This window comes from Lissotriton helveticus, chromosome 12, assembly GCF_964261635.1.
Source record: "Lissotriton helveticus chromosome 12, aLisHel1.1, whole genome shotgun sequence".
Classification (NCBI taxonomy): Eukaryota; Metazoa; Chordata; class Amphibia; order Caudata; family Salamandridae; genus Lissotriton; species Lissotriton helveticus.
The window spans coordinates 7,221,464-7,245,714 of record NC_136073.1 but is presented as its reverse complement, the minus strand read 5'-3'; the positions used below and the strand labels follow the sequence as shown (position 1 = coordinate 7,245,714).

The following is a 24,251-nucleotide window of genomic DNA, read 5'->3' as shown; positions in this document are numbered from 1 at the left end:
TTTGCGTCGTGGTGGCTGCTTCAACTTTCTCACACCGTCCGCACCTTTTGCGGAACCTCCTCTCTGTCTCTGTGATCCCCAGGGCCCAAGCTTCTTGCATCAGCTTCGTGTCTCTTGCGGGCTCCTGACTGTCTCACCTAACCGAGGGGCCACCGACTGTCCCACTGGGGCAAATAGAGTACTCTGCTCACCCTGGCCCACAAATCTGCTCACCCTGGCCCACAAATCTGCTCACCCTGGCCCACAAATCTGCTCACCCTGGGCCCTCAAATATGCTCAACCTGGCCCTCAAATCTGCTCACCCTGGCCCACAAATCTGCTCACCCTGGGCCCTCAAATATGCTCAACCTGGCCCTCAAATCTGATCACCCTGGCCCTCAAATATGCTCACCCTGGTCCCTCAAATATGCTCACCCTGGTCCCTCAAACTGATCACCCTGAGCCCTCAATCTGATCACCCTGGGCCCTCAATCTGATCACCCTGGGCCCTGAAATATGCTCAACCTGGGCCCTCAAATATGCTCACCCTGGGCCCTCAAATGTGCTCAACCTGGCCCTCAAATCTGCTCACCCTGGGCCCTCAAATATGCTCACTGTGGGGTTCACAGCTGACTCAACCCTACATGGGGATTGCCTGATTTGATTTGATTATATACGTTCTGCACATATCGAAAAAACATAACTACGCTACCTTGCGCATCACCCAAGTAACAGGTTTGCTGTTGGAGGCCTAAACCTGTAGGATTGAGAACTGAGCCTATAAGATCTGTTCAACGCAAGAGCCATTTGTTCTTCTTCAGAGTGTAGGACTGTTCATGTTTACCTGCGAAGGGATAAACATGCCGGTCTAGGACACCTTCGGATCTACCTATCTGGCTCCCGTCCAACAGCAATGACCGGCATAACGATAACATGGAGCAGACCTGCTCCTTTTAACAGGCACAGAGGACTTCCACGTCTGCACAAATCAACACTAAAGCCACACCTGTCCTTTCCACTCTGCAAAGCTACGATACATGGTGTCCTAAACTGCACTCTCTACATTCACTGACTGGCACCGTGCTGAACCACCCCCTAGTACACAGCTCTGCTCTCCCGGCGTCTCACCTGCACCCTCTCCCTTCACTGGCACCGAGCTGAACCACCGCCCTAGTACACAGCTCTGCTGTCCCGGCGTCTCACCTGCACCCTCTTCCCTCACTGACTGGCACCGTGCTGAACCACCGCCCTAGTACACAGCTCTGCTGTCCCGGCGTCTCACCTGCACCCTCTTCCCTCACTGACTGGCACCGTGCTGAACCACCGCCCTAGTGCACATCTCTGCTGTACCGGCGTCTCACCTGCACCCTCTCCCTTCACTGGCACCGAGCTGAACCACCGCCCTAGTACACAGCTCTGCTCTCCCGGCGTCTCATCTGCACCCTCTTCCCTCACTGACTGGCACCGTGCTGAACCACCGCCCTAGTGCACATCTCTGCTGTACCGGCGTCTCACCTGCACCCTCTCCATTCACTGGCACCGAGCTGAACCACCCCCCTAGTACACAGCTCTAATCTCCCGGCGTCTCACCTGCACCCTCTTCCCTTACTGACTGGCACCATGCTGAACCACCCAGCTCTGCTGTACCGGCGTCTCACCTGCACCCTCTTCCCTCACTAACTGGCACTGTTCCAAACCACCCCTCTAGTACACAGCTCTGCTGTCCCGGCGTCTCACCTGCACCCTCTGCCCTCACTCACTGGCACCGTGCGGAACCACCGCCCTAGTACACAGCTCTGCTGTCCCGGCGTCTCACCTGCACCCTCTTCCCTCACTGACTGGCACCGAGCTGAACCACCCCTCTAGTGCACAGCTCTGCTGTCCCGGCATCTCACCTGCAGTCCAATAACACACTGGCCGGCCTTCATGGTGGATTCGTCAAAATTCCGCTCTTGCTTCTCTGAGTAGCGCACCCCAATATCCATCGCAGTGGGGGCACCTTTTGTCTTTGCCTGTGAGGGTTACATGGGCATTAATTAGCAGCGGGATCTGGGGAGACACCACGTCTTCGATAGTAATGCATTGGTGTCTTGAGCCTCGACTGGAGCAGCGTAAGGACTGGAGCAGGGTAAGGAGTGGAGCAGGGTACGGAGTGGCGCAGGGCAAGAAGTGGCGCAGGGCAAGAAGTGGCGCAGGGCAAGGAGTGAAGCAGGGCAAGGAGTGGAGCAGGGCAAGGAGTGGAGCAGGGCAAGGAGTGGTGCAGGGCAAGGAGTGGTGCAGGGCAAGGAGTGGAGCAGGGTAAGGAGTGGAGCAGGGTAAGGAGTGGAGCAGGGTAAGGAGTGGAGCAGGGTAAGGAGTGGAGCAGGGTAAGGTGTGGAGCAGGGTAAGGAGTGGAGCAGGGTAAGGTTTGGAGCAGGGTAAGGTTTGGAGCGGGGTAAGGTTTGGAACGGGGTAAGGAGTGGAGCGGGGTAAGGAGTGGAGCGGGGTAAGGAATGGTGCGGGGTAAGGAATGGACCGGAGCGGGGTAAGGACCGGAGCGGGGTATGGACCGGAGCAGGGTATGGACCGGAGCAGGGTAAGGACCGGAGCAGGGTAAGGACCGGAGCAGGGTAAGGACCGGAGCAGGGTAAGGACTGGAGCAGGGTAAGGAGACTGGAGCTGGGTAAGGAGACTGGAGCAGGGTAAGGAGACTGGAGCAGGGTAAAGCACTGGAGCAGGTTAAGGAGTGGAGCAGGGTAAGGAGTGGAGCAGGGTAAGGAGTGGAGCATGGTAAGGAGTGGAGCAGGGCAAGGAGTGGAGCAGGGCAAGGACTGGAGCAGGGCAAGGACTGGAGCAGGGTAAGGACTAGAGCAGGGTAAGGACTATGGCAGGGTAAGGACTGGAGCAGGGTAAGGACTGGGACTGGCGCACAGGCACAAGGTACAATGCCTCGGTTCTGAGGGATGAAGGGACACAGGCTGGTGAGAGTCACTGCAGAGGTAAAGTTTGAAGACATGCACAGACTAATCCTGTGATCAGCCGTATACATGACCCTGTGTGGGCACATGCTGTGATCTGTCAGGCCTAGAGCAGTGCAGGGCAGCGCGCTTCACCCTCTCAGAACCAAAACAGTACAGGGCCTAGAGCAGTGCAGGGCAGCGCGCTTCACCCTCTCAGAACCAAAACAGTACAGGGCCCAGAGCAGCGCAGGACTGCGCGCTTCACCCTCTCAAAACCAAAACAGTACAGGGCCCAGAGCAGCGCAGGACTGCGCGCTTCACCCTCTCAGAACCAAAACAGTACAGGGCCCAGAGCAGCGCAGGACTGCGCGCTTTACCCTCTCAGAACCAAAACAGTACAGGGTCCAGAGCAGCGCAGGACTGCGCGCTTCATCCTCTCAGAACCAAAACAGTACAGGGCCCAGAGCAGCGCAGGACTGCACGCTTTACCCTCTCAGAACCAAAACAGTACAGGGCCCAGAGCAGCGCAGGACTGCGCGCTTCACCCTCTCAGAACCAAAACAGTACAGGGCCCAGAGCAGCGCAGGACTGCGCGCTTCACCCTCTCAGAACCAAAACAGTACAGGGCCTAGAGCAGTGCAGGGCAGCGCGCTTCACCCTCTCGGAACCAAAACAGTACAGGGCCCAGAGCAGCGCAGGACTGCGCGCTTCACCCTCTCAAAACCAAAACAGTACAGGGCCCAGAGCAGCGCAGGACTGCGCGCTTTACCCTCTCAGAACCAAAACAGTACAGGGCCCAGATCAGCGCATGACTGTGTAGAAAATTAGTACGGTTTGGTAAACATTATCTGCGCCATCTTGCCTTTTCCCCTGATGCCACACTTTTTGTCGTGCGCACCCGCCATTTTAGGTGCCTCGATCAGAACCACCCTCTGCACGCCACTGGCCCCCAGCACAGCCCTTCGCCCTCACAAACCCCCCACGCACTGGCCAACCCCCCCCCCCCCCCCCGCTCTCGCATGCCTTGGGTCATAAACCCCTCTTCAGCGCAGCTCTGCCTCAGAACCCCATCCTGTTCCCAGCGCAACACCTCCCTTCATTCCTTTCATGGTCCCAGGCCCTTTGATACAAACCCCCTTTCCTGTGTGCCCGTTTGTCTTCCTCGTTTCCAGGCCGCCACCTAGCTCTGCGGAAACTGTTTATTGCCCCCCCCGTACAGTAGGAAGCTTCCCCCAATTAAAGGACCCTCGAATTGATCAAAGCCCCCACCCTATGATATCCGATCAACCCCACACATTCCGTGGATCGGCGGAATGTCCAGCTGCGCGATAATCATCACCTATTGTGACCGGGGTGGGGACTTCAACTGTAAATGTGTGTGGGAACGGGCCTGAAGGGGAGATTCCGAGGATGTCCTTTCATACTTCAAAGCATTACAAGAATGTGTTACCTGCAATAAAATTCATAAACTGTGTATAAGAGGCCAGGCCTCAGAGATGCGGTTAGAGCACCTCGTGACGATACTGGCTGTCTGAACTGATGTGTTCTCCTCCGGAGAGAATAAACCTTGTTTCCTGCCTTCCAGTCTCCAGCTAAGATATATAAAGGGGTCCCTGACCAAACACACAACACTTAGAAATATTATTTAATTATTTAAATAAGACACAAATGATGGTGAACAGTGTTTTTATTATCACTGTACCAGAAAAAACATGTATTATTTTTGCAATTGCTAGTGCAGTATACAAAATTACAGTGCGCCCACAAAAGAAGGGGGAGGGGGGGGGGTGCAAGGGAAGGGGTGTGTTTCAATTAGTTAACATCACTAATCAAAAAAATCATTAAGCACCAATACACAAGCTGAAAACATTATCATTGATCCATATGTTGGAGATCAAGAAAACACACATGTTGAGCAGCAGAAACATATCACATAAAACAGAAACTCCCGTGATGATTATTATTATCAATCTTGGGTTAAGGAGTTCTTGTAGGTAGATGGTGGTCTACGTTTCGACCCAAAGGTGTAGGATACTTGATCCTTACTCGCGGGTCTTCATCAGGACGTGGGGGGAGGTGAAGGATGGGGTGGGGCTGTGTCCTAAGTAAGAAAAACGAAATACGCTAAATTATTTCAAACGGTCTCAGAAGAGTCCCGACATAATTGGATTACAAAAGGCCAAAGGGCCAGCAAGGACAAAACATTAAAAATTAAAAGGACTTTAGAAGGAGGTTAAATTGCACTGAGGGCATGATACTACCGGAAAAAATGGGTAACCCGGGCAGCCGCCCTGTAGGGTTGCCAGATAATAAACATTGCGTCTAAAAAGACATGTCATTAAAAGGCGGTACCGTAGCACCGGCCACTGAAAAAACACACATTGGCATATTTTTGGGCTAAGATGGGATGACATTAGAAGCGTAACCTTAGTGAAAAAGGAGTATTAATCACCTGGTCTTGATGCCAGGACAGGATATATGGATTTATAGCCGCTTTACTGGGACACGGGCGTTCATCTGCAAAAACATCGAGTAAAGACGGAACATTAGACATTGCAGAATAAGATCAGACAAGACGTATCACACGCATTGTTCTTGTGCAAAGACTCACCCGAGGGGATTAGTACATCAAACCCTCAGAAGGAGCAGTCACAGCACGTCACCTTCGCAGTACAAGTATGCTTCGTAGCGCGTCCAAAACGTGGATCGCGCACCATAGACCGCCGTCTGAAAGAGTGGATTACCGAGAGTTAGGGGTACTAAGGGCAATTAGTCTCAGAGGTTTAACGGCGGTTCCAACAAACGGACTTACCCGTGGTCGGTCAGAGAATGAGCTAGCGCCAGCGCGTGTCAACCAGGAAGTGTTACCTTGGTAACCAAGCCCGGTTTTGTAACCTCCTAAAAGAAAGACTCGAGGGCGTTGCTAGGTTACCGAGAAAAACAACCTTAGGGGAGAAATACAGACCCAGGAGGTTTTGGCTTGCCGACAGGGTGAGGGGGGCAATGTTGTTGATGCCAATATGGATTGCATTAAGATTCTAAGTGTGACGAACCAAAAGGGGCATTTAACAAATGTGTCCTTAAAAACACTGCATGATTCAATGGACATTTGAGTTATAAAAATTACCAAATATGAATAACGATGAATGCATGGACCTGCCACACATGGCGGTCAAACGCACATCACTCCCAAATGAAAAGTCATCAAATCATTTCAAAAGCGTACTATAGGTCAGCATTACTGAGTCCCTGAATCATATTAATGGGATACATGGAATGCAGTAGAAAACTCAATTATTTTGGCACATATGTCCAGAAGGCAAACATAATGTAGTGCCCCGTTGGACGCCCTCGAGACGCATAAACGCCCTACATAGGCGTGGACCAACCACACATGGTAGTCAAACGCCTAAGGGTCATTATCGAAACTGTATCCTCAAAAAATGCATGATTCAATTGTCTGCAAAAAGCTGTACTGCAAAGGCGTGGACCAACCAAGCATGGTAGTCAGACGCCTTGGGATCAGAGGGAAACACTCAGAGAGGATGCAAAGAGAAAACAGTAAAGTGTATTACAGACTAGTATAGTATAGTATAGGCAACCCGGGTTGTGACAGTAAGAAAGCTAAGTCACAAGGTGGCCATTTGCGCAAAACTGCTTTCAGATTCATTCAAACCCCTGGTCACTGAGTCAAAGAAACGGATCCATTTAATCTCCCTCACATTGAGGATGGGTGCGATGTTGCCCCCCCTTGGGCCCAGTCGGACCTGTTCCAAGATTGTCCACTTCAGGCTTTCAGGGAGGTGATTGTGTGTGTTGCAGTGTTCAACCAACGGGGCTCCTACGACCTTGCATCTCACCCGACTGCAGTGTTGCAGAAAGCGAACTTTCGCACGCTGTTGAGTTTGCCCCACATATATCTGGTCACAAGGGCATATTATACAATATACCACATTTGTGGAGTTACAATTGGTATGTGACTTGAGCAGTACTTGCTGTTGTTTATGGGTAAATATCTTAGTCTGAATTGTCGACGGGCAAGCTTTGCAGGACCCACACCGGAAATGTCCCACAATTGGCGGCAGATTCCACATGGCTGTGATTGTTGATGTGGTTGGGTTAGGGAGAAAAGAGCGCACCACATGGTCTCGGATATTCCTTGCCTTTTTAAATGCATGAAGAGGCGGGCAACTGATATTAAGATCCTCAGATATCAGATTCCAATATTTGTTAACAGTTTTTTTTATCCTGTTACTCTTTGTGGAAAAAGTTGTTACACAGATCATGCGATCCTCATTCTTATTCTGTCTGTCTCCTGGTTCCAGTAGAGTCTCTCTGGGGTTGAACCATGCTCTCTTCATGGCTTTCTTTACCAAGCGTCTGGGGTATCCACGGTCAAGTAATCTGCCCATCAATATGGAAGATTGATCCATATAATCCTCCTTTCTGCTGCAGTTACGGCGGATCCGCAAAAACTGGCCGAAGGGGAGGTTATCCCGAAGGCCCCTGGGGTGGTGGCTGGAGTACAGAAGGAGGGAATTCCTCTCCGTGGCTTTCCTAAAAAGATTGGTTTGTAGGGTCTCATTCTCCACAAAAATTGTTAGGTCCAAAAAATCGATAGATTTCTTATCAAATTTTATTGTGAACTTTATGTCAGGGGATCTACCATTGAGCCAGATGAAAAAATTGTTGATATCTTCCTCAGAACCTGACCAGATACAGACCACGTCGTCTATGTATCTCATCCATAGGTTTATTCGGGATCTAAATGGATTGGCGTTGGTGAGTATAAAGGTGTCTTCATACATTGCCATGAAGATTATGGCCAGATCAGGAGCAAAGGCCGCCCCCATCGCCACACCCTTGGTCTGGAGATAAAAGCAATTCCGAAAGATGAAGAAATTCCTCATCATTGCAATCTTGAGCAATAGAATAATGAATGATGTTGGTACTTGAACTGGTGCCTCCCGTTTGTCAAGCGCAATCGACATTGCGACCAGGGCCTCATCCTGGGGTATGCTAGTGTACAATGACACAATGTCACATGTTACCAGGAGGTCTCGTGTGGAATCGAAAGGGTGTCCATCGATCAGGTTGATAGTTTGAGTGGTATCCCTTAGGTATGTGGTTGTAGTCTCCAGCGCCTGCCTCTTCATTGATTAATATTTTGTGGGTTAAAGAGGCGATATCGCTGGGCAAATATTGGTTGTCCTTGACCTGTTTTTACAATTGGCGTCCCAAGCGTGGGGCCCATCAGCGACACGTGGATCCAGTGGGAGAGGTCCTGACGACAGAGTGAACGACTGCAACGATCGGGAGAGCTCTTGCCCAATAGACCCTCGTCTGGCAGCCGATCATCCGAACTTCACTGGTTCCGAACAGACCTCTCTCGAGTGATCTACGGTCCTGACTGGGAACCATCAGGAGTGCCGCGAGGAATACGAGGAAAAGAGGACGATCGGGCGCTGGATTCGGAAGATAAGAAACTGTCTATACGGTCCGGGTAAGGTCGTGTAAACACGACGAATTGCGAAATGATTGTTTAATGGTTCGGAAAATACTAGTATTACTCTTTGTTGACTTATTTGGAGATTCACTGTCTGCAAACGGAGAAACAACAGGCTCTTTCTCTTTGCAAACAGTGAAGGATAGGTAACGCAGCCAGCGTGCCTATCTTTCTCCCCCACTGATTGATTATTTGTTCACGGATTGTTTTCGGGAGATTTCCCTCTCCCACACTGATTAATTGTTTTTGACCCCGAACTACTGTTCGCGGATTGTTTTCTGGAGATTCTCTGTCTGCAAACAGGAAAGAACAGGTTCCCCTTTGCAGATAGTGAAAGGGTAGAGGACGCAGACCTTTTGCGGGCCTACTTATTCTCCCCACTGGTTGTTTATTAACTGTTTTGATATTGGTTCATGAGGTATTCACTGCCTGCAAACAACGTAGAATAGAAATATTCTGTCTAGTCTTTGCACGCAGTGATAAGATAGGCAGTGCTGACTTTTTGTCCTCGTTGTGAGCCGTCATGTCTGTCTTCTCCCCACTGATTGGTAGTTGGTTCAGCCCGGACCGTTTATTAGAGGTGGACCATCTAGCTCCGCTGGAAGGCACCCCTAATAAAGACATGTTCACAAACTATGGATTAGTTACCATAGCCTATAGTAAGCTGTGGCACAGGTATACCAAAGAAAATCAAGAGAAACAGTGGCCACTGATAGGATCCTTCGATCTTGATAAAATAGAAACGTTAGAAATAGCCCTTTGTAGTAATAAGACAACGCCTATTATGCTCGACAGTCTCGGTATGTGGTGCAAAGAAGCAACGCAACGAAAGAAAAGAGACGAAGTCAGAGTAGGTAAAGGAATATATCGACAGGACAACCCCAAGACACAACGACCCGAAAGTAATCCCCCGACACTACGCACAGGACGACCAGACTTAGGGCAAAACCAATGTGCTTTTTGTAAATGTTCCGGGCACTGGAAAGCCCAATGCCCGACTCTACTGAACGAGGGTAGGAGCAGAGGGCCGACAGGAATAACAGGCCGGCAGGAAGGGAAAAGGCGCGAGACAAAGATGAATCAGACTGACATGGACAGGCCAGATAGAACCACCACGTTTGATTATGCCCGATGGCACAGATTTCGCCAGACCGATTTCAGCGACATGTTCGAGTCCTCATAGATCGAACAACGCTAAGACGAGAAACCCAGTCTAGCTCTAAGTTACCCGGTGACGAACCCCGTACTACCGCTACTGTTCCCTAACACAAAAAAACAAGCATTTACAATGCAATAGGTCTCCCAGCTTTAAAGTTTGAGCTATTGGCATTGTACATTACAATGTGTTACATTAATTTGTTATCAAACTCTGAATTGTTGTATAAAGATGAGTTGCAAACTGTCAAATGTTGCTGAATAGTAAGCAATGTTGTGAATAATATTGTTTGCTAGTCATCCTTGGGTACCAGAGTACTTCACTTGAGGCAGCTCACTACTCTGCACTCACTACTCTGCACTCACTACTCACTACTCTGCACTCACTACTCTGCACTCACTACTCTGCACTCACTACTCTGCACTCACTACTCTGCACTCACTACTCTGCACTCACTACTCTGCACTCACTACTCTGCACTCACTACTCCGCACTCACTACTCCGCACTCACTACTCCGCACTCACTACTCCGCACTCACTACTCTGCACTCACTACTTTGCTCTCACTATTCACTACTTTGCACTCACTACTCACTACTTTGCACTCACTACTCACTACTCTGCACTCACTACTCACTACGCTGCACTCACTACTCACTACTTTGCACTCACTACTCTGCACTCACTACTCTGCACTCACTACTCTGCACTCACTACTCACTACTCTGCACTCACTACTCTGCACTCACTACTCACTACTCTGCACTCACTACTCACTACTCACTACTCTGCACTCACTACTCTGCATTCACTACTCTGCACTCACTACTCTGCACTCACTACTTTGCTCTCACTACTCTGCACTCACTACTCACTACTCTGCACTCACTACTCTGCACTCACTACTCACTACTCTGCACTCACTACTCACTACTCACTACTCTGCACTCACTACTCTGCATTCACTACTCTGCACTCACTACTCTGCACTCACTACTTTGCTCTCACTATTCACTACTTTGCACTCACTACTCACTACTTTGCACTCACTACTCACTACGCTGCACTCACTACTCACTACTCACTACTTTGCACTCACTACTCTGCACTCACTACTCTGCACTCACTACTCTGCACTCACTACTCTGCACTCACTACTCTGCACTCACTACTCTGCATCACTACTCACTACTCTGCACTCACTACTCACTACTCTGCACTCACTACTCTGCATTCACTACTCTGCACTCACTACTCACTACTCTGCACTCACTACTCAATACTCTGCACTCACTACTCTGCACTCACTACCATAATAACAGAGCATTGGATGAAGAGGGCTGGCCGGAATAAATATATATAATATATCTCGAGGTAGTAAAGTCAGCTGCACTTGGCTAACGCCAGACCTAAAATGTATAGTAGTAAGTCAGTACGCAGCGCCTTTGCAACAAACAGCTGGACATCTCAAACTGCACTGACATGTATCACATTTTTTTGCATAACAATTGCTGATTCCCAATCCAAAAATAAATATCACATGCTTTATATAGCTCGGTGCAATAGGGAAAAACAGGAGCCTTTGTGTGACAAAGTACTTTAAAAGAATCAATGCAACCCTATGAAAGGAAAGAAAAATTGACTTTCATTTAGAGACTGTTAAGAGATGAAAGCTTTGCTCCCAATTTCGGAGAGCTCTCTTGTTGCACAGTTTAAGTACAAAAAGGCGCCAGAAATGTAACACCTATTTTAACATCTACTGATAATTGAAGTGCAGACAGTACTTGACCCTTTCCGGGTGTGTATGGTTCCTTGTCAGATCTTGGTCCTGCCCGTCCCACCCAAAGGCAGGGTCATGCCAGTTCGCAGGAGACCGGCTGGGTGCCAAGCTCTGACAACCACCCAGTACAATAGTATTTGCCAGATCCTTGATCCGGATACACAGCCTGCTTGAGCTATATAAAAAACGCAGAGGGCGTTTCAAGCAAACGAAAATACGAACAGTTAACAGGAAAACATCTTCAGTACTATGCAGCAGTCAAATTCCTAGACGAAGTGCAGAAAGCCCAGTTGTATGCAGCCTGACAATTAATTGAAAACCGGGTCCCTCCAGTCCGTCCTTTTGCTCCTTCACATCTTTAGCGACAAGGCCACTATGCTTGCCACACTCTACAGACATGCGCTTGGGCATTTATTGTACAAAAGAATACACTCCTCACAAATGGGGATTCGGACTGACCGAAAGGCCTATCCAGTCAGCCAATTTAATCCAGTCTGTCGATGCCATACAAACGAGCGATCTGTACATTTGCCACAGAGGCATTCAAAAAGTGTACCATGATTGGTACGTTAAAGTCACTCTCATAGTACATGCGACTGAAAAAACAAAACGGGAGGATTACCTATGGTCAAATAAAGTTTCAGCAGCCTAACTAATGTGCTCTTCAGAACCTCCTGAAAGCCGTTAAACTAAAGTCAATACTGAAAGTGAATGGAAAGGTATTCAAAAGTTTGCCACCTTTAAAACTAGAGTCGACGAGAACCCAACAACCAGGGGGTATAAACATGGACAACACTTGACACCGACTTGAATTCTCTAAACGACGTTTTTTTTAATCATATGTCAGTAAAAAGCACATACCTTTGATTACTCAAAACAGCACAGTCGGCCTGATAACACAGATCATATCTGGACAAAATGGAACATGGCATGGGGTGCGCAGAAGGAAGCACAGAGAGAAGCGGGGAGTGGGAAGAATGGGGGTTAAAACTAAGTAAGAAGCGAGGATGTTAGATGAGGCAAGAGTAGGTAGAATAAGAAAGCTACACATTAAGGTAAATAAATGTGGGCTATACATGTAGGTCACGGAAAAAGTAAAGGAAAATAGGGTGATGAGAAGAGTGAATTGGTGGGAGACGAGGCAGGAAGAGACCCAGTGGGACGAGGATCAATAAAATGAGCAACACCGAAGAGAGCATGGAGTGGGGAAGCCCACCAGAAGGTAGTAGTAATGACCATATATATAAAACGGGAAAACTGCGATCCAGTCTGAGTTCAGAGATGGCAGGGGGAGAGGATAGACACCTAGCAAGATCGGAGGAAGTGGGAGGGGAAAGGGAGGTGCCGTGCAGAGAGAGGAAGAGGAGGTGCAAGAAGAGGCAACGATAGGCAGAGGTAGGCAATAAATGAAAAAAAACACTCACTGAAAGTCTGCTTTCGATTCTGCGACTGTCCGCAAACCCAAAACAACGACCTCCTCCTCCCCCGAGGGCACGTCACCACGCACGAGTACAAAAACAAGACGTGCGCGCAAAACGAAACCTATGGTGGGGCGGGACTTCCGTTTTGTGAAGCCCGCGCCCACGGAGTGCCTGGAGGAGCAGTGGTGACGCGGGGCATGGGAGAGCCCCGCGGTCGGTCGGTCGGAGGCTGCAACAGAACGTAGTGCCGGTGAGCGGGGAAGGGGGGGATGCCTGTATGTGTGCGTGTATGTGTGCGTGTGTGTGTGTCTGTGTGTGCAACGGCGGAGGGGGGGGATGTCTCTCCGTGCGTGTATGTGTGCGTGTTTGCGCATGCGTGCAGGGGGAGGTGTGCCTGGGTATACTTGCGCTCCCCAGGAGACAGCCACGGCGAGCGCGTTCGCGCGCGCGTGGCCTGCGCCGATCGCCTTTTGCGAAATGCGCGCGGCAGGTGCTGTCTCCTGGGGAGCAGAGTCAGCAGCAATAGATCTCCTGGCGGACACAGCGCTGACGCGCTGTTAAACGCCAGGAGACCTAAAAAGGCCACCCTTTTCGGATAACTTACAGAAACAATACACAGAGTAGTCTCGGACAGATTAGTATACATTCCATTAATGAACTCAAAGTTCGAGTGCAATGGGACTGATTACTCTCTGTTGCCCCCCCACTCTGTGAAAGAAAGCAATTACAGGCCTGCATAGACAACCCCCCATTACCCAGACATGCCTGTCCAAACAAAATACCTACCCCCACTCCGGCAGTTCCCGAAATGCAGCAGGTCACCGGTCACGCCCATCCGGAAGGTGAAACACACAGCACGTGTGGGGCGGGGCCTGCTGACAGCCGTCGATCGAATCGCCAGTGGGATGTCCAGGAGGCACCACGGGCCCGGTATGAAATGGCTGTCCCATCCTCTTCTTCGTGGGGTGGGCTGGGAGGGAGAGGCGACGCGAACGAGCCTCTCCCACCTCCTCGGATAGGAGGTTTCCCAGCCCCAGTCCGGCCATCACAAATACCTCCGCTGAAATTGGTCCAGGTTGGGCTGGGAGGGAGAGGCGACGCGGACGGGCCTCTCCCACCTCCCTGGATAGGAGGTTTCCCAGCCCCCGGCCCGGCACCGAAATCCTCCAGCCAGGCGGCGCCCATACTTGCGCAGCACCGAACATACAACAGCGGCGCCCATACTTGCGCAGCACAGAACATGCACTGCGGCGGCCATACTTCCGCAGCACAGGACATGCCACAGCGGCGGCCATACTTCCGCAGCACAGGACATGGGATGGCGCCGGCCATACTTGCGCAGCACAAGACATACGATGGCCCTCAAGTGTACTTGTGGAGCACGGGATGTGGAGTGGCCATCATGCATGCCCATGAAAGAGGGCAGCGTGGAGTGCACCGGGAGAGGGAGACAGCGCGAACGAGTCTCCCTCGCCCCCCCAGGTGGGGGCGCCACAGCTGCACCCTAGCCGAATGTCCTGCTCCCACGGCACGGTGTTCCATTTTTTTTCACCCCAAAAGGTCTCTTCCACTCTTGCAGACTCGACGAAGGGCGGCTGCTGCAGGGCCTCAAAATGGCGTCTGGGCTCCCTGGAAGGCGGGTCTAGGCCGCTAGAGTAACTTTGACCAGCAATGTAACTCGGACGCTTGCCCACCGGGGCACGAGCCCCCACCTCCGACAGCATCCCCACAGCCTTGAAGATTCTACAAAAGTCCCCGGAGCCCTCGGCCCCTGCAGGCTTCCGGTGAGGAACAACTGCCTTGGTCGCTAACGAAATAACCACGACATAGCCACCCCTTCTGTTAGCACGAGTTTTTTGAACTGCCGAAAAGGACTCTGGTCCAACCGCCGGTTGTGGGAAACATTTTGCCCCTGATGCTACTTCCGGACTAACCCGGCCCCGCCCAAAAATGGCGCCGGTGTCAATGAGAACTTACGAACACCTCGTGGTGTTTTTTTGCTAATAAGACTTGATGTTCTGAGATATGTATATGATCCTTTGTACACTTGACGAAAAAGAGGGAGGGTTCACTCGACGAACATGTAAAAGGATCCCGTGAAAAATGTTGTTTTCAATGTACGATTTATTATAACATTATTGTAACTGATAATTAACCTCGCTTGTGACACACGCCCACGGTATGCATATAGGAAATTTGATTACAACTAGCCTGACTGTGCTTCCAATTATGAAATGAATGCTCCTTGATCCCTCACCTATTGATAGACCTTTTTAGTTTCCGGCAAATGACTAAATAAACCCTTTTTAATGTTTTTAATGCTGCAAAATACCCCCCCTTACTGTACGTGCTTCAGCCATCGCCGTGTCCGGCCAAATACGATTACACTCTCATATCTACATGCTGAACGATTGTGCAAATAAAGGTTTTCCAAACTATGAACAGGTATTGCATGCTTTTTTTTAAAATGTGGGATCAGCGGGAGAGTTTTTCTGTGCACCCTGCTTTGTTCTCTTTTTAAGGTTATTAGAAGATGGTTGCTCAGCCCCGGATGGAGGATCGAATCTAAGACACGATACTCTGCCTCCAAGTATGCGACTGGCTCAGGAACTAACGCATGGAGAAGGACCTCGACTTCTGAGGACGGGTAAAGTGAAGCGGTGTAAATGATAGAATGTTATAAAGGTACGGCACTCAAAGGTACTAGGGAACAAAGTTGGCCGAAGAACTGATATGCCTTAGAACATCACAGCGTTGAAAGAGATTTAAGGACCCCGATAGCTAGATACACCTAACAACTAGATTTTTAACTGATTTTTAATGTTTCCCTACACACGGCCTATAAGGACACAATGCCCCCCCCCCCTGGCTTCAGAAACCAAGACCCCAGGGATTCTACCCCGAGGAGATAAGACGAGTAAAAGGTAAGTAAAGGACTTTCGTGCCCATGAATTTGTTATGCTCGAATGTTGTCCCCCTCCCTTCCCCTCTTTTCCTCCCTCTACAGGTTACATTGGAATCACGACCGAGGTATGGTGAAGATCTGAAGCCTCGCCATGTCTGATACATGAAGCGGACTAACGCTGCAAGGTGGCACCTAAGCACACCCACAAACTGCTCTTGTAACGAAAGAGCCAATAAGTTGTATGATATGATGAAACACGATCACCCCTAATCCGTGTTGCGTGAATGGGCACGTGTCACGTATGTCTGAAACTATGAGAAAATGTTTTTGTGCGACTGAAGTGTTGACTTATCTAGTCAAAGGACCGAGAGTGCGAGAAGTGCGACACAATGGTGTCTTTTACTCAATGCATGTCCCCTGTACCCGGCCTAATGCTCGTCCGTCCCAAACTGCATGCTTTCGAAATTCTAACACAAGACCCGTAATGTCTCATGTTGTGAAATGCGCTGAATAGCCTATCTTAATACACGGCCACTCCCCATGTCGCACGTGTACTATTTAGCCTATTGTTGCACATATCTATCTCTCTCTCTCTCTCTCTCTCTCTCTCTCTCTCTCTCCACACTCTCACTCTTCCGAACGACCAGCACCTAATTGGCAAACCGCCACCCCTGGTGCACCACCCAATTGGCTCCAAATACCGCAAGTATTTGCACAAAACTTGTCTTAAATAAAATCACCCTAATGCCGCGTCACTACCTCTCCTTTCTGCTAAAAATTGATGAAACCTAGAATTGGCCAAAAGGGAAAGGACAGGTAAGACGACGGAGGTTCCCTAATCTGACCCGTAATAAGGGAACTACATGTCAGTGGCTTCTATGATAAAAAAAAATGCCTCAGATAACGCGACCTTCCCTGTCCCGAATTGTCTCAATACCCAAACAGTAAAGGGGATCGAAACATCCCCATCTTCCCAGAACACCCTCAGTTTTGTATCAGCTGCCCCGGACGAGAGTTTTAAAACTGTCCCTCACCCCCGGTTGTAAGAGATGGGTCGACTTACGACTAACACAGGCCAGCCGTTGTTCCTAGAAATGATTTGTTGATGAGCAAGCTACAGAGTTTAGAATTCGAGAAATGTCACTGAACGCTTACCAACCGAACTGTGACCTTCTGCTAGATAACGCCCTCATGACACAAAGCAAGACGATAGTCCCTCACCACAGTTTGCTATGTCCCTAGTTGTTTTCCATAAGACCCCGGTTTTTTAATGAAGTAGTCAGGTTGTAAGAGACCATGTAGGAATTAGAATGATATTTGCAAAATTAAGATTAGACCGAAATGAAGAAATTGTTGCAATGAACCCGGTTGAAAGAAAATGTTTAGCTGAAAGGTAGGATGCATTGATAGAATGAAAAAAAAAAAAAAAATGTTTAGCCTATGTTCGTTCCTCAGTAAGATACCTATCAGACCATGGTGATAGCACGTTGCACTTTTTCGTAAAATATAAAGCCCTGGAGAACGGTATAGCTTCGTAAGGCTCGTACTAGGGAAGTGGGTCTCTGCCAGAAGAACTGACGTAACTGTAATAAACAAAATGCAATGAATAGGTACCAGATCTCGTACCACGACAATGAATGTAACACCAACAAACACCAAAGAAATAGTTACGAAGGAAAGTTATAGTAAATCCAGCAAGCCCATCATCGATTATTTATATGTTGGTTGTGAACCCCAATATAACGGATGTTTCTCATTTGCTTGGAGCTGGGAGAGAAATAGACTTATGTGATTACCTTCCTCTGCCAATTCTCTAAAGACTGTCTTTTCAAACTCATTTAAGGGTACCCCTGTCGGAGGAGAGAGAGACCGGATGTGGGAGCACGCGGCCTGACTACAGATCGTGGAACATCTGCGACATTGGCCAAGGCGAGACCGCGACAGTAAGGAGTTGCAGGACGAGGCACTGTTTCCGACAAAATGAGAGGAAAGGGCTGACCTGATGCCCCTGCTCGACGATCAACGTGTGCCGAAAAGTCCCCACTCTCTGAACTCGGTCATGGGCCCGCCTACCAAAAATTTTCCGTCCCCCTGGTCTGTTCCCGATCTGGCCCTGCTCCATCCCCTTTTTCTCCGACCTACCCTAAGGACTACTCACACACACACTTCTTCCACCTGAACTTTTTGACAATCGACTCAAAAGGACACAGGGCGAAAAGGACCTTTTTGACCAGGAAAGCGAGGAAAAGGTCATGCCCTGCAACGCGGGACCTAGAATAGAGCTGGACTCATAGCTCCACCGCCGGTGCTCCACCGTGCCAACAGAAGACGACAAAGAATGCTGAGAACTCACTAATAATGGTCCATGACAATAGGACCTCCCCTTCGAACAATGACACCCCTGATTATTGTTTTTACTATGTCTCATTTCTCTCCCAGCCACCATTGTATTGATTATGCTCCAACCAAATATGAACAGAACTTACATATGTAATAACCTATCAGTTCACATTCCGAATGACTATAAGCATCTATGAAATGTACTCAATGCTCTCACTACAGAATCGTTTTTGTCCGATATTGCATTACTATGACTTTCCTGCAAACGAGTTTATCGCTAGACCCGCCTCCTAAGACGAAAAATGTTAAATGTAATGTTTATAGCTCCTTCACCTGGGTTCCTACTTCTTTACTTATGACCGCCACAGTAGACATGCATAGGAAATAGGCCAGCAAGATGTCTTGGATATGTTAAAGGGAGGACTGTAGAAAATTAGTACGGTTTGGTAAACATTATCTGCGCCATCTTGCCTTTTCCCCTGATGCCACACTTTTTGTCGTGCGCACCCGCCATTTTAGGTGCCTCGATCAGAACCACCCTCTGCACGCCACTGGCCCCCAGCACAGCCCTTCGCCCTCACAAACCCCCCCACGCACTGGCCAACCCCCACCCCCCCCCCGCTCTCGCATGCCTTGGGTCATAAACCCCTCTTCAGCGCAGCTCTGCCTCAGAACCCCATCCTGTTCCCAGCGCGACACCTCCCTTCATTCCTTTCATGGTCCCAGGCCCTTTGATACAAACCCCCTTTCCTGTGTGCCCGTTTGTCTTCCTCGTTCCCAGGCCGCCACCTAGCTCTGCGGATACTGTTTATTGCCCCCCCCCGTACAGTAGGAAGCTTCCCCCAATTAAAGGACCCTCGAATTGATCAAAGCCCCCACCCTATGATATCCGATCAACCCCACACATTCCGTGAATCGGCGGAATGTCCAGCTGCGCGATAATCATCACCTATTGTGACCGGGGTGGGGACTTCAACTGTAAATGTGTGTGGGAACGGGCCTGAAGGGGAGATTCCGAGGATGTCCTTTCATACTTCAAAGCATTACAAGAATGAGTTACCTGCAATAAAATTCATAAACTGTGTATAAGAGGCCAGGCCTCAGAGATGCGGTTAGAGCACCTCGTGACGATACTGGCTGTCTGAACTGATGTGTTCTCCTCCGGAGAGAATAAACCTTGTTTCCTGCCTTCCAGTCTCCAGCGCCTGCCTCTTCATTGATTAATATTTTGTGGGTTAAAGAGGCGATATCGCCGGGCAAATATTGGTTGTCCTTGACCTGTTTTTACAACTGCGCGCTTCACCCTCTCAGAACCAAAACAGTACAGGGCCCAGAGCAGCGCAGGACTGCGCGCTTCACCCTCTCAAAACCAAAACAGTACAGGGCCCAGAGCAGCGCAGGACTGCGCGCTTTACCCTCTCAGAACCAAAACAGTACAGGGCCCAGAGCAGCGCAGGACTGCGCGCTTCTCCCTCTCAGAACCAAAACAGTACAGGGCCCAGAGCAGCACAGGACTGCGCGCTTTACCGTCCCAGAACCAAAACAGTACAGGGCCCAGAGAAGCACAGGACTGCGCGCTTTACCGTCCCAGAACCAAAACAGCACAGGGCCCAGAGCAATGCAGGGCTGCGCGCTTCACCCTCTCAGAACCAAAACCGCACAGGGCCCAGAGCAGCGCAGGACCGCGTGCTTCACCCTCTCAGAACCAAAACAGTACAGGGCCCAGAGCAGCGCAGGACTGCGCGCTTCACCCTCTCAGAACCAAAACAGTACAGGGCCCAGAGCAGCGCAGGACTGCGCGCTTCACCCTCTCAAAACCAAAACAGTACAGGGCCCAGAGCAGCGCAGGACTGCGCGCTTCACGCTCTCAGAACCAAAACAGTACAGGGCCCAGAGCAGCCCAGGACTGCGCGCTTCACCCTCTCAGAACCAAAACAGTAAAGGGCCCAGAGCAGCGCAGGACTGCGCGCTTCACCCTCTCAGAACCAAAACAGTACAGGGCCCAGAGCAGCGCAGGACTGCATGCTTTACCGACCCAGAACCAAAACAGTACAGGGCCCAGAGCAGCCCAGGACTGCGCGCTTCACCCTCTCAGAACCAATACAGTACAGGGCCCAGAGCAGCGCAGGACTGCATGCTTTACCGACCCAGAACCAAAACAGTACAGGGCCCAGCGCAGGACTGCGCGCTTCACCCACTCAGAACCAAAACCGTACAGGGCCCAGAGCAGCGCAGGACTGCGCGCTTCACCCTCTCAGAACCAAAACAGTGCAGGGCCCAGAGCAGTGCAGGGCTGCGCGCTTCACCCTCTCAGAACCAAAACAGTAAAGGGCCCAGAGCAGCGCAGGACTGCATGCTTAACCGACCCAGAACCAAAACAGTACAGGGCCCAGAGCAGCGCAGGACTGCGCGCTTCACCCTCTCAGAACCAAAACCGTACAGGGCCCAGAGCAGCGCAGGACTGCGCGCTTCACCCTCTCAGAACCAAAACAGTACAGGGCCCAGAGCAGCGCAGGACCGCGCGCTTCACCCTCTCAGAACCAAAACAGTACAGGGCCCAGAGCAGCGCAGGACTGCGCGCTTCACCCTCTCAAAACCAAAACAGTACAGGGCCCAGAGCAGCGCAGGACTGCGCGCTTTACCCTCTCAGAACCAAAACAGTACAGGGCCTAGAGCAGCGCAGGACTGCGCGCTTCACCCTCTCAGAACCAAAACAGTACAGGGCCCAGAGCAGCGCAGGACTGCGCGCTTTACCGTCCCAGAACCAAAACAGTACAGGGCCCAGAGCAGCACAGGACTGGGCGCTTTACCGTCCCAGACCCAAAACAGTACAGGGCCCAGAGCAATGCAGGGCTACGCGCTTGACCCTCTCAGAACCAAAACCGCACAGGGCCCAGAGCAGCGCAGGACCGTGCGCTTCACCCTCTCAGAACCAAAACAGTACAGGGCCCAGAGCAGCGCAGGACTGCGCGCTTTACCCTCTCAGAACCAAAACAGTACAGGGCCCAGAGCAGCGCAGGACTGCGCGCTTCACCCTCTCAAAACCTAAACAGTACAGGGCCCAGAGCAGCGCAGGACTGCGCGCTTCACCCTCTCAGAGCCAAAACAGTACAGTGCCCAGAGCAGCCCAGGACTGCGCGCTTCACCCTCTCAGAACCAAAACAGTAAAGGGCCCAGAGCAGCGCAGGACTGCACGCTTCACCCTCTCAGAACCAAAACAGTACAGGGCCCAGAGTAGCGCAGGACTGCATGCTTTACCGACCCAGAACCAAAACAGTACAGGGCGCAGAGCAGCGCTGGACTGCGCGCTTCACCCTCTCAGAACCAAAACCGTACAGGGCCCAGAGCAGCGCAGGACTGCGCGCTTCACCCTCTCAGAACCAAAACCGTACAGGGCCCAGAGCAGCCAGGACTGCGCGCTTCACCCTCTCAGAACCAAAACAGTAAAGGGCCCAGGGCCCACAGCAGCGCAGGACCGCGCGCTTCACCCTCTCAGACCAAAACCGTACAGGGCCCAGAGCAATGCAGGCCTGTGCGCTTCACCCTCTCAGAACCAAAACCGTACAGGGCCCAGAGCAGCGCAGGACCGCGCGCTTCACCCTCTCAGAACCAAAACAGTACAGGGCCCAGAGCAGCCCAGGACCGCGCGGTTCACCCTCTCAGAACAAAAACAGTACAGGGCCCAGAGCAGCCCAGGACTGCGTGCTTCACCCTCTCAGAACCAAAACAGTACAGGGCCCAGAGCAGCGCAGGACCGCGCGCTTCACCCTCTCAGAACCAAAACAGTACAGGGCCCAGAGCAGCGCAGGATCGCGCGCTTCACCCTCTCAGAACCAAAACAGTACAGGGCCCAGAGCAGTGCAGGGCAGCGCGCTTCACCCTCTCAGAAGCAAAGCCGTACAGGGCCCAGAGCAGCGCAGGACTGCGCACTTCACCCTCTCAGAACCAAAACAGTACAGGGCCCAGAGCAGCACAGGACTGCTGGCTTCACCCTCTCAGAACCAAAACAGTACAGGGCCCAGAGAAGTGCAGGACTGCGCGCTTCACCCTCTTAGAACCAAAACAGTACAGGGCCCAGAGCAGCGCAGGGCTGCGCGCTTCACCGTCCCAGAACCAAAACAGTACAGGGCCCAGAGCAGCACAGGGATGAGTGCAGGGCCTCTAGAGTCTGGGACATGTAGGGGTGCCTACTGTGATCACTAGGATTCAAGTGTTGTAGGGGAGATTTGGGGCCTGTCGAGTACAAAGCACAGTGCAAAGAGCTGCTGTCATTCTTACCTTGCCTGCAAGGGCCAGAGTCTACACCTGCTGTCATTCTTACCTTGCCTGCAAGGGCCAGAGTCTACACCTGCTGTCATTCTTACCTTGCCTGCAAGGGCCAGAGTCTACACCTGCTGTCATTCTTACCTTGCCTGCAAGGGCCAGCAGGGTCACCTGCACCTGAGTCATGTTCCCATTCTCAAACAGGTCGTTGGCTTCGAAAAGGTCCACCGGGTTGAGGCCATACTGGACCATGGCCTTGATGAAGTTGGAGAGGTTCTCCAGCTGCAGAAGGGGGGAAGGAAGAGCGTGTAAGAGGCAGCTCCACTCCAGCCTGGACCCACAGTGCAGAGAGGTACAAGCAGGGACATCTTAAGGATTTTTGGGGCCCTGGGACAAACGTATTTTGCTCCCCCCTGTTCGGAACAGCTTTAAATTTATGATCCAATTTCAGCTTTTACATACCCCCGCTGGCCAGGTCACTTAAAATGCATAGGGACATTCGCCCAAATTCAAAATGTGTTTACATCTCATCTTTGGGCATTTCTCTGCAACATGTCTGTAATAGACTTTCACTCACAACCCACATTAAAAAGAAGAAAGGAAAACAATTTAAAACTGTCTATTTAGGAATAATGCAAGCTCATCAGGGTAAGATTCTCTGCAGAACACAGCAACTCTATCAGGGCCCCCCTTGAAAGGTTGGGTTCTGGGCTAGTGCCCACTTTGCCCATGCCTTAAAACATCTCTGGGTACAAGTTGTACACTATAATTTTACTTTCTCTTTAATGTATTCAGCCAGAATTGAACTGATAATAGAAAAGCATGCATAGCTTCTGGCTTGCAATCTCAATAATGGACACATGGTGGCAGCCGTGCTCCATGCATCTGATGTTTCTGAAGTTTCCCCCTCTGCTTCAGGCTGCTCTTACCTGAGGCCAGTTCTGGTTGGAGCGGTTTATCTTCCCAATGGCCCCCGGTTTCAGCTTGTTCATGAGCCTGCAAGGGGCAGAGAAGACCGGCGTCAGTGATTGGTCACCCACATGACAACAAGGAGGCGGTGATAGGTCACCTACATGACAACAAGGAGGCGGTGATAGGTCACCTCCATGACAACAAGAGGCGGTGATAGGTCACCTCAATGACAACAAGGAGGCTTTGCCAGGGCACCTCCATGACAACAAGGAGGCGGTGCCAGGGCACCTCCATGACAAAAAGAGGCGGTGATAGGTCACCTACATGACAACAAGGAGGCGGTGATAGGTCACCTCCATGACAACAAGAGGCGGTGCCAGGGCATCTCCATGACAACAAGGAGGCGGTGCCAGGGCACCTCCATGACAACAAGGAGGCGGTGCCAGGGCACCTACATCCCAACAAGGAGGCGGTGCCAGGGCAGCTCCATGACAAGGAGGCGGTGCCAGGGCAGCTCCATGACAACAAGGAGGCGGTGCCAGGGCACCTCCATGACAACAAGGAGGCGGTGCCAGGGCACCTCCATGACAACAAGGAGGCGGTGCCAGGGCACCTCCATGACAACAAGGAGGCGGTGCCAGGGCACCTCCATGACAACAAGAGGCTGTGATAGGGCACCTCCATTCCAACAAGGAGGCGGTGCCAGGGCACCTCCATGACAACAAGGAGGCGGTGCCAGGGCACCTCCATGACAACAAGGAGCCAGGGCACCTCCATGACAGCAAGGAGGCGGAGCCAGGGCACCTACATGACAACAAGGAGGCGGTGCCAGGGCATCTCCATGACAACAAGAGGCGATGCCAGGGCACCTCCATGACAACAAGAGGCTGTGATAGGGCACCTCCATGACAACAAGGAGGCGGTGCCAGGGCACCTCCATGACAACAAGGAGGCGGTGCCAGGGCACCTCCATTCCAACAAGGAGGCTGTGATAGGGCACCTCCATGACAACAAGGAGGCGGTGCCAGGGCAACTCAATGACAACAAGG

General features: G+C 51.1%; 1 protein-coding gene across 1 annotated transcript in view; it reads right to left on the bottom strand.

Moving 5' to 3' along the window:
* CNN2 (calponin 2) overlaps positions 1-24,251 on the bottom strand; it is a 51,961-nt gene that overhangs the window by 6,934 nt on the left and 20,776 nt on the right. Inside the window, exons 3-5 of the mRNA XM_078670444.1 lie at positions 23,220-23,286; positions 22,435-22,572; positions 1,875-1,991 (exon numbers count right to left, since the gene is read on the bottom strand). Coding sequence (XP_078526570.1) covers positions 1,875-1,991; positions 22,435-22,572; positions 23,220-23,286 — 322 coding nt within the window. The remainder of the gene's footprint in view (positions 1-1,874; positions 1,992-22,434; positions 22,573-23,219; positions 23,287-24,251) is intronic.